Genomic DNA, 11,542 nt, shown 5'->3' on the forward strand with positions numbered 1-11,542 from the left:
AATACGTTATGTAGATATTATGAAATAGAATATAAATATAATGAATTCTTGTCTACAAATTGTATTTATCGTTTGTATATTACAGTAAATAATAAAACATTTTTGTTAACATTAAAATCAAACTTAAAATGATTGAAAGAAGTTGTATATGTTGCTGTAAATTATACAATCGATGGAAATTTTTTATTAGAATTTTTGAAAATAATGAATTTATACAGTCGATGGAATGAATTTTTGTATTACGTTTTATGAGTATTTTTAAGTCGGAAGATAATATAAATATTGTTATGTTGATTGACAATGTCATCGTCAATAGTAATAAAAGTGAATACTTTATTGAACCACATAAAAGATAACAATAAGTGTGAATCGACAGAATTAAATCAAATGTCATTCTAATAAACTCAAAAAAAAAAAAAACAAGGAACTTATTTCTTGGTGTTCTTTAGAGGACAATTTCTTTTGTCATGATGAACCATCTGTTCACATGTAGCACATTTTCTCTTTGGTTTCGAGATTTCCTTCTCAATCATCTCTTTTGTAGATTTTAATCTTTTTCCACGACTACCGCAACCTTTGTTACGAATATTTGTAGGATTCTGAATGTCATTAACATCAGATTCTACATCAGGAACAACCACACCTAAAAACTGCTTGAAATGATCTGCTCTGGTCGGTAGATCATGATTTGGACAATCGTCTACGAATTTTTTTTTCAAGTTATTCTGTTCGTCAAGGTATAACTTTAACTTTGCTGCATCATTGCTCAAAAAAGACACACAACGGTCAACAGTTGAAAAAATATCAATAGCAGTCATGTCGGAAGTAGAATCGTCGAAAGAATTATTGAAGCGTCTTTTCAGTAATTCTGTTGGAATGACATCCCTACGCCAATGTTTCAAAATGTACTTTTCAGGAATTTTTTTGATGCCATAAAACTTAAACACACAGAATATGTGTCTGCATAAGATACCTAAATGTTCAAAATGCATACAAGTACAATTGAACGAACCATCTTTGGTTGAGTGTGTGACCTGGAAAATATTAGATGATTAGTGAAAATAATTAAGTTGTAAATTTTTAGTGTTTAAATGTAAATAATAAAATGACAATTAATGTGAAAAAAAAACATACCGTGTATTCAATATCCCTTATAAGACATTCGTAACTGTATTCCTCATCTTTGTCATCAACATCGACATCATTTGTTTGCCTAATAGTTATGTTCTTTCTTTTCTCCATAACAATAATCGTGTCAACACCGTTGGAAGATATCACATTCTTTTGGAAACAATTATCTTCAGATCTTGATATCTCCTTCTGAACCTGATAAAAAATCTTTCGTGTATATACATTTGAAGCATGAGGTTCATACGGAGTACGGGTAATGAATTTAGGAAAAGTGGTGGCAGTATTAAAATCATTGAGAATTTGGTCATGTCATTGTCATTCCATAACTGATTCAAATGTCATCATAAACATAACAAGATAAGAACCGGTTAGTGTCGTGGTTTGAAATGACCAATTCTGACTTTCAGATAGCGATCTAGTCCGCATAAGACCAGACATTGGAAACAATTAAACCAATTGATTCTGTCAGAATATGATATAATTGTATAATCATAACAAAAAGTAAGAGTTAAAGACAATGGGTTTGTTAACATGAATTGATTATGTTAGAATATGAGATAACGAATACAGAATTTTAAAAGAAATTGTAGAATGGTAAGAAAAATTAAGAGTTAATGCAATTGATTCTGTTTAAAACAAAACATTCTGGCAGAATATGAGAAAACAATTGTATAATCATACCAAAAAATTAAGAATAGTATTCTTTTTAGGGATATATACAGTAAAGTCCCAATATTTTCATCGATTTGACAAGAAAGTCCTAAACTTTATTTTTTTGACAGTAAAGTCCAAATTACCGGCAGTTTTTGACACTTTTACCCTTTTTCCCCGGTTAGCCGGTAATTAGGACTTTTTTGTCAACAAAATAAAGTTTAGGACTTTCTTGTCAAATCGTCAATTAAGACTTTACTGTCAAAAAAATAAACTTTAGGACTTTTTTGTCAAATCGTTCAAAATATTGGGACTTTAGTGAATATATAATTTTTTTTGTTAGAAATTTAATGGTATGATACTTTTTAAGCATAAGAGTTATTGAAACCTTCTCTAATCAGCTAGATCCTATTGAAATCCTTTACGTTTGCTTCTTGTTAAATCGTTTTTTTAATCTCAACGAACCGACATTGAAAAAAATTGAGATAATCAAGAAAGAAAGAAAGAACCAGGGTTGTGTTGGCTTTTTGCAGTCTCAAAAATAGAGAAATAAGAAACCGAAAAAAACGAAATTGCCCTTCTTTCCCTTCTCCACATTCACACCCTTTTGACTAGGCATGTGTTGTTTGTGTTTGTATAAAGCTAGGGCAATTTCGTTTTTTTAGGTTTCTAATTTCTCCATTTTTGAGACTGCAAAAAGCCAACACAACCCTGGTTCTTTCTTTCTTTCTTGATTATCTCAATTTTTTTCAATGTCGGTTCGTTGAGATTAAAAAAACGATTTAACAAGAAGCAAACGTAAAGGATTTCAATAAGATCTAGCTGATTAAAGAAGGTTTCAATAACTCTTATGCTTAAAAAGTATCATACCATTAAATTTCTAACAAAAAAAATTATATATTCACTAAAGTCCCAATATTTTGAACGATTTGACAAAAAAAGTCCTAAAGTTTATTTTTTTGACAGTAAAATCCTAATTGACGATTTGACAAGAAAGTCCTAAACTTTATTTTGTTGACAAAAAAGTCCTAATTACCGGCTAACTGGCGAAAAAGGGTAAAAGTGTCAAAAACTGCCGGTAATTTGGACTTTACTGTCAACAAAATAAAGTTTAGGACTTTCTTGTCAAATCGATGAAAATATTGAGACTTTACTGTATATATCCCTTCTTTTTATGCATACCTTATTTGGCAACTTCTTCGTTATATGCCACATACATAACCTATGATGTGCCAATGGGAAAACCTTATCTATAGCTTTTTTCAAAGTTGGATCTTGATCAGATAAAACCAATTGAGGTTGTTTTCTAAAAGCTTTCAAAAAAGCTCTAAGCAACCATTCATAAGAAACTCCATCTTCTTTACTTAAAAGACCAGCACCAAATGTTACACATTTTTTGTGATTGTCAATGCCAGTAAATGGTACAAAAACCATATCATACCTATTTAAAAAATAAAATATTAGTTTACATAAATGGAAATAATGAAATTCTTATTGAAAAGTATTAAAGGTTATAAATACTTATTCATGCTGAATGTGGCATCGAGTGATATAACGTCTCCGAATGAATTGTAATTATACTTTGTTGTTTCGTCAGCCTAGAATAAAGAATTCAATCTCTTGTTCGACACTTTATACTCAAAAGTAAATGATGGGACATTTTTCTTCCTATCATTCATCTTGTCAACAAGGAATTTCGCGTCCCTCCCACCTATGTAATAATTAAGATTCCTCCTAGCATTCTTGAAATCAGTAACCAATCCACCTCGAACCGAAGGACCAACCTGAAGAGCACTATACAGTCTATGTGCTTTTACAGGACCAATGTTCTGTTTTGACAAATTATGAATGAAAATTTCTTGAGAATAATCAAGTTTTCTTTTTGAACGAGATAAGTGCATATTGCCTTTGCTAAACAACTCATGATTATGTCGCTCTACAAAATCACTCACGACATATGTAAGAGTACCGAGAATTATTTCTAAAACAACTTTCGCTTTACAATTCCTCCTAAATAGATCTTTCCTTCTTTGAGTCTTTTTATGCTGAATATCTAAAGTATCTAGTTTACTAGTATTCGGATTACCTTCCCGATTGCACACAAGATGTCTATTTGTAATAATCTCATTTTTCATTTTTTGGACTCTTCCAAGCCTGACATCAAAACCAGATTCTAATGCATATTTTCTATACATTGTTTCTGCTTCACCATATGAATTAAATTTTGATGAAACTTTTGGTTTGATGTCGTCTAAAACAATCGGAGTCTAATACAAGGTGCCACCAGGAGAAACATAATCATGAGTAACATGTGGTTGTCCTGCTTAAACATAGCAAATACAAAATTATTATGAAATAATTATATAACTTTTATTCTGACACAATTTTATTTTTTCTGTAAAAAATAAAAAAAAAATTCTGAATTGAAAATGGTACCTTCAATGAAATCAATATTAAACTCTATATCTTCATGAGTAACATGTGGTTGTCCTGTTTAAAATAGAAAATACATAATCATTCTGAAAGAATTATATAAATATTATTCTGAAAGCATTAACTTTTTTCTGTAGCAACTTCAGTATCATGAATTGAATTTATTACCTTCACTGTAATCAATATTAACCTCTATATCTTCATCAACGAAGTGATTTTCGTCTTCATCATTATTTGCGTCCTCTGTATGTTCAGCAATGAAAGTATTAACAATATAGAATCTGAAAAACAGAATGAAAAATTAAACAAAAAATCAAAAAACTAACCTAAATTAGGATTACTGCTTTCTCTTGTTTGAAATCCGTCATTATATAGTGTATCATTATCAGGAAAATCGAAATCTTCGATTCCATTGCCATCATCACTAGCCAAATAATGTTCCTCATACATATGATTATTGACATCTGCTCCTTGATCGCCCATTGCTAAGAAATTCCGAGAGTGTTTGTCTATGCTTTGTTAGTTGAAAATTCAAAATATTTAAAAATGTCATACAAACTAGATAGGGATGAAAACGGATTCTATGCATATTAAAAGCCTTGATATTAGGGATCATTGATAAAAATAAATGATTCTGATTTGATTTTTTTTTTAAAAAACATGATAAAGGGAAAACATGAAAACGGTACTATATTCACATTCCAAATATAAAAAAATTCCAACATTACATTATATTAACTACTTAACAATAAAATTATGTATTTTTTTAAAGAAAAGTTGTAGAATATTTTATTGACGAAAGTATTCTATTAGAATGATATATAAATATGCCTTACAAAACTCTGCATGTTATCGGAATGAAATAATTCTATCAGAATACTATCGCAAGTATGACTTATAAAACATATCAATTTTTGTTAACTTGAATCAATGCACGCATCAACAACTCTTGTTAACTCGACTCTACTATGATATTCTATTGGAAAGATAACCTGTATGATCATATAACACATAAATATATCATAGAACACGAACAACTTATTAATTTTAACCATAATATTTAAAGAAAAACACATAGAATTCATCAAACGACAACTTTATTACACTGAACTGAAACTTGATAATACCATATAATTCATCAAAAATTACTTTTATTTTACTGAAATCAAACTAAATAATATCTAAAAACGTCCAATTTGATGAAGTTCTTGTAGTTCTATGATTTCTTCAATCCAGAAGGACAATTCCTGCTATCATGACCAACTCCAAAGCATGTTTTACATCTTCTTATTTTCTTCACAACTTTATTCACTGGATTCTTGGAATCATTGACATTACCCAAATCCTTCCCGGGATTTTGATCATCGTTTGCCTGGAATATTATCAAATTGAAGAAAAGGGTGTGTGGGGGAAGTTTGAAACAAAATCAGTATTATCGTTGACAGAAGCTTGTAAATATGTATCAATACCTGGTTCTGATTTCCAGAATGAACATCCATCGAATGAGTAACACAAATTGATCGGCAGAGTATGTATTCGAGAATTGTGATCTGTGTTTGTGGATCGGACGTTAAAATTAATTATATAGAGAAAATTACATTAAAGATAAATAAATCAATCAAAAAAATTGCCTAATATAAAGGGATAAGATCCAGATTAAATAAGGAATTAAAATGAAAGATTACATAATTACCCTTATGGATTAAAAAAATTAATTAATAATTTGCTAAATTGTGATTGGTGCATTTAGGCACACAATACTTATTGAAAACATTTGAACCTATATATATATATATATATATATATATATATATATATATATATATATATATATATATATATATAGACACACACACACACTAGGTGTGAGACCCGTATAGTACATGAGTTGATAGGGTGACTACTTCTTGCTTACATGAGCTCCAACATATTACAACACCACTAAACAAGCATACATACCCAGAAGTGCTTTTCATGTGCTCTAGATCATGAACATAATTACTATAGTGAACACCCTTAGTTTTTGACTTTTATCACTCTTCGTAGTGCAATACATAATTTATAGTTTCCTTTAAATACCTCAATACTCGATTTGCCACACCCATGTGTTCCTCTTTGGTTTTTTCCATAAATGTCATTAGCAAGCTGACCATATACATGAGATACGGTCGTGTCACTGTTAAATACATGAGACTTCCTATAAGACTCGTAAACTTGGTGTTATCCACGTCCTTCCCTGTTGTGAGCTTCATGAGTTTGGTACCCAGAACAGTTGGATTCTTTACACTATTTGCTTCCCAAATTTTGAAACACTTTAAGATCTCCTTTGCATACTGCGATTGACACAATGTAATTCCTTCTGAATTCTGGTTTACTTCCACACCAAGGAAGAACATCATCTTGCCGAGGTCGGTCATTTTGAATTCACGTTGCATAGATTTTTTAAATGACTCACACAACACTAAATCATTTCCATTATCAATCAAATAATCAACTTATAAGCTAACAATGATGACTTTATTTTGTACCTTCTTTACAAACAGTGTGTGATCATGGCTGCTTTTCTTGAACCCTTCATGTTTCAAGTAACCTTCAATCTAGTTAAACCAAGCTCGAGGCGCTTCCTTTAATCTGTACAGTGCACACTTTAACCTATACACCTTGGCTTCCTCTCCCTTCTTTATAAAACCTTTTGGTTGAGTGTCATGTACCACTTCCTTGAGCTCACCATTAAAGAAGGCACTTTTGACATCTAATTGGTATGCTTTCCACTCTCTTTGTGTTTCCACTACTATTAGAGTTCTGATCGTGTCCTAACGAGCTACTGGAGCGAAAACTTCTTTATAATCTACTCCTTCCCGTTGGGCATATCCTTAGACTACTAATCTAGCTTTGTAGATGTCATCCTTTCCAATTTCATGGAGTTTTGTCTTGTACATCCATTTTACTCCTATATAATTAATTTCAGCTGGAGGGCCAATCAATTCCCATGTATGGTTCCTTTCTATGGCAGTCATCTCAACATTCATTTCTTATACCCATTTGTACGTCATCTTTGTAGGCCTCTTCATATGTTACTGGGTCATCTGTGCACTGTACATTGTAAGACCAACTTCATCTTCATTGAAAAGGTCTTGATTTGTGTAGTAGCCATTCATCCACATGGGTGGTCTTCGAGTGTGACTGGTTGAATCAGGTTGGGGTGTTGGTGTGCTTTGATCATGTGTATTTTTTGAGTAGCCGAGACAGGACTGTTAGGATCTTCATGTATAATTTCATTTTGGGACATGCCATGAACCGGTGAGCCTGTTTCAACATTAGAGTTTTGCGTTGAATTTGGAGGACTTTGTGGTTCTTCTGTATATTTATTTTGATGTTGATTCCTTGAACCTGTTCATCATCTTCTATAATTAGCTCTTGTGCTCTCTGGTTCTCTTTAGACCAATCCCAAGCTGCATCCTCATCAAAAATCACGTATCTGCTGATCACAATTTTCTTGCTTAATGGGTCTTACAATTGATAAGATTTTGATTCTTGGCTAACTCCTAGAAACACACACTTGAGACTTCTTACATTCAGTTTTGTTCGTAAGTGGGAAAGTATATGTACATATCCAATACATCCAAATACCTTAAAATGCTCAGCACTTGGTTTAGACCCTGTCAGAACTCTTCTTGTACCTTTTCGTCAAGGCTCCTACTCGTACACCTGTTTAACACATGACATGCCCACCTTGCTTCTTCTAGCCAAAAATACGTAGGCATTGACTTTTCCATTAATAAGCATCAAACCATGTTCATGAGGGTTCAGTTTCATGCTCTGAAACCCCATTTTGTTGTGGGGTGTAGGTGGCTGTAAGTTGCCTTTTAATACCTTGAACTTCACATAACTCATTGAATACATTTGAGGTGAACTCACCTCCTCTGTCACTTCTCAAACACTTGTTATTCATGCTAGCTTCGTTTTCCATAGATCTTTTAAAACTTTTAAACAGTTCAACACTTTCACCTTTTTGTGACAAGACATAAGCCCATGACTTCCGAGCGTACATCATTGAACACGAGTATGTACCACTTTCCGTTGGTTGAGACAGGAGTGATGGGCCCACATAAGTCTGTATGTATCAATTGTAATTTCTATGTAGCGTGCTAGTTGCTCTTCTTGGGTGTCGCCTCTCTTGTTTGTTTTCCAATGGCACTAGTCTCACATATAGCATGCTTCTAAGCAACTAAGGATAGTCCTTTCACCATTTGTTTATACAACATGGTTCTAATATCCCTGTGGTTGATGTGTCCAATCCTATTGTGCCAAATTTGAGTCTTAGAACCATAACTACTCTATAGGCATTCCAGTTGTTGAGGTCGGAATGAAACATACACAGGGAGCATCCTGTTATGACTGTTCTTTGTCATATTGGATGAAATGATCAAACCCCTTTGAGGGTGGAAGACCATCAAAACGCCACCTTGAATGACAAAAGTCAGGGACTATTCTTGAAGTTGTCCAACACTAAAGAGGTTTGATGTTAGTAACGGTACATAGTAGACATTAGTAATCACTTGTGTCATTCTGTTTATAGTAATGCAAATGTCGCCTCTTCCTTTAACTTCCAGCTTGTGTTCATTTCCCAATCCGACCTTGTGTTGATACGTATCATCAATGCGAATGAACCACTCCTTGAATCCTGTCATGTGATTTGAGCAAGCCGAGTCCAAAAACTAGAATGCCTCTTTGTCGTGCTTTTATCTTTCATTGTTGCCATTAACCTTTTAGTTTCCTTTTCGTATTCTTGAACATCAACAGATGCCATCAACAAAATTGATTCATTGTCTTCAAATTCTGCACAGTTTACTTTCCCAGACATCATTTGGACATTCATATTGGAAATGCCCCCACTTATGACATTTATAACATTCAATGTGAGACTTGTATAATTGTGGCATGTTCTGGTTTTGTGATCTTCCTCGACTATGCCCTCTTCTTCTGTTTTCTTTCCCTCTACCTCAGCCTCTTCTACGTCCAGTACTCTGGTCGCTTTCAACTTTTAGGACTTATTCATCGTTCACCTTTCTTCTAATTTTTTGTTCATGAATCAGTAATGAGCTTTGAAGTTCATCTACTTTCATGGTATCAAGATCCCTTGATTCTTCTATGGTACAAACCACAAAGTTGAAACTTTCTGGAATAGTCGTCAATATCTTTTCTACAATATTCACATCACTCATATCTTCAACAGCATTCCGCATATCATTTGAAATGACCATGACACGACTAATTTAGTCAGTAATAGTGTCTCTTACTTTCATCTGTAGCATCTCGAAGTCCCTACGGAGTCGTCATAAATTGAGCTTGTTTTACTCTAGCATTTACCTGATATTTGAGCTTCATAGCATCCCATATCTTTTTGGCCATCTGTTTCTGTTTGATTGTCTTCAAAATTGATTTGTCAGTCGATTGGAACAGATAAATACAGGCTTTTAAGTCTCTAAGCTTGCTCTCATCATAGTTCTTCTATTGTGTCGTTGTTGCCTGCTCTCCTGGTCTGATTACGTTATACCCCTCATCTACCACTCGCCATAATTCTTTATATCGGAGAAGAGTTTCCATTACCATACTCCAACGGTCGTAATCTCTGGCGAATTTGGGTATACTGGGACCATGAAACTGTCTTGTTTCCTCCCCCATAGCAGCGATTTTCTAAACACTCTCAAAACACTCACGAAGACAAGTGATGGCCAATTAATTCAACTCACAATTTTCCAAACCTTTATTCAAGAACAAAAGGGCTTTTTATAGCCATTACAAAACAAAAAAACGAAAAATGATGGAAGATCAAAACAAATAGCTAAATCCCTAATTCTACAAAGAAAAAGGATATGACTGAGTAATAGGGATTACCAAGTCAAACTAACTAATGTCTTGGGCCTTATTTCAAATAGAATAAAACAAGAGTGGGCTAACCTAAACATAAAGATCATCCCAATATAACTTTGGTTGCATTTCATTCTCACAAATATCACAAAAGAAATCTTCAGGATGATCCATGGTGGGGGGATATGTCAATGGAATTTCATGTCCTTTGCAATACCTATGACCAAGGGAATGTGATGCCCTCATTGCACAATGCATGCCTAATATGAAGCTACAAGTCTTACAAGCATAGCCTATAACATTAGACCATATGTTGCAAGTATTACAAAGAGGTTGAGGATTGATAACTTGGATAAGAGGATGCTTGTCGGATTTATGTTTGATGGTTCTAGGTATAAATGCACAGTTGACATCGAGATTGAACTTACAAGTCTCAAATTTGTATAAAAACGTGTTGCCATCGCTATAACAACCGACACATTCATTGTGCTTCTCATGTCGCCTTACGTCTATCAAGCCAAGAGAATGATCTGGGTGAAGTGGATGCTGTAATTTGAGTGGTAACTCGACACAGTATTTGTGGAGAGCGAAAGAACATCCATCTTTGCAACTATAGTACGGAAGGGAGAGGGGTTGTACACACCGGAAACATACCTCTATTGGATCACTACAACTAGACATGCTGTTAGCTTGAGGTTGAACATGAAGGATTAATGGATGTGATGTTCATGACTCCAAAGCTCAATGACAGTTCTTTCATCATCATCATCCTGAGTAATCTTCTCAAAATGTAGTAGTTTCAATGGATCTATAAATGCATCTGACATAGATAATGCAACAAACCATTTTCGTCCACATCAACAGTAGAAGTACTCCCACCATCTCTGAAATAACATATGCTTGTTTAGAAGAAGCATTTCCAAACACAAAGAAAAAGAAAGAATGTTTACCTTTGAATAGATGGTTATTCTGCATTTAAGATACTCTTTATATGGGTAAAATATCTACATTTAGAATACTCTTTATATGAGAAAAATATCAACAGTTTGCATAATGGTACAACCAATCATTATGTCGGATGTATATGCCACAAAATTCAATAATACGAGAATTTAACGAATTTTCCAAGAAAGGAATAAATGATAACAAGTTGGTGATTATGGTAATTGGGTAGATGGATGGTAGGGGCTAAGGAAGCACAAGTCTTGTGGATCCAAAAACCATAACTTTCACATTGATAAAATAAACCATCATCCCTAGTTTTGCAAGCATCCAATGGAATGCATGTGGTCTTGATTGGATGGTCAATGTGTGATTTGGATGACCTTCATGTTCAATCTTGATCCTTGCCTCCTCCTTTATAACATCAACTTCTTTCTTGAGTGCAATTTCAACAAGACAATAATCAATGCAAGCTGTAAAGTTAACACTATATTGATGTTGTGCATATAAATAA

General features: G+C 33.4%; 1 protein-coding gene across 1 annotated transcript; it reads right to left on the reverse strand.

Moving 5' to 3' along the window:
* Positions 1–428: 428 nt before the first annotated feature.
* Positions 429–4,698, reverse strand: LOC145060206 (uncharacterized). The gene is made up of 8 exons (XM_079007912.1): positions 4,542–4,698; positions 4,384–4,458; positions 4,219–4,272; positions 4,057–4,102; positions 3,421–3,936; positions 2,965–3,223; positions 1,135–1,326; positions 429–1,034 (listed from the first exon to the last, which is right to left on the reverse strand). The coding sequence occupies exons 1-8, from the start codon at positions 4,696–4,698 to the stop codon at positions 429–431; spliced, it is 1,905 nt and encodes a 634-aa protein (XP_078864038.1).
* Between the last annotated feature and the right edge of the window lie 6,844 nt (positions 4,699–11,542).

This window comes from Lactuca serriola, chromosome 6 (assembly GCF_051521515.1).
Source record: "Lactuca serriola cultivar US96UC23 chromosome 6, Lser_US96UC23_V15, whole genome shotgun sequence".
Classification (NCBI taxonomy): Eukaryota; Viridiplantae; Streptophyta; class Magnoliopsida; order Asterales; family Asteraceae; genus Lactuca; species Lactuca serriola.

Bases quoted from the DNA above. Each gene is read 5' to 3' on its own strand.
- LOC145060206 (XM_079007912.1), bottom strand. From the start codon at position 4,698: ATGGGCGATCAAGGAGCAGATGTCAATAATCATATGTATGAGGAACAT. The intron at 4,273-4,383 runs GTAATAAATTCA...TATTTTAAACAG, and splicing joins TAATATTGATTACAGTGAAG to GACAACCACATGTTACTCAT. The intron at 4,103-4,218 runs GTACCATTTTCA...ATGTTTAAGCAG, and splicing joins TAATATTGATTTCATTGAAG to GACAACCACATGTTACTCAT.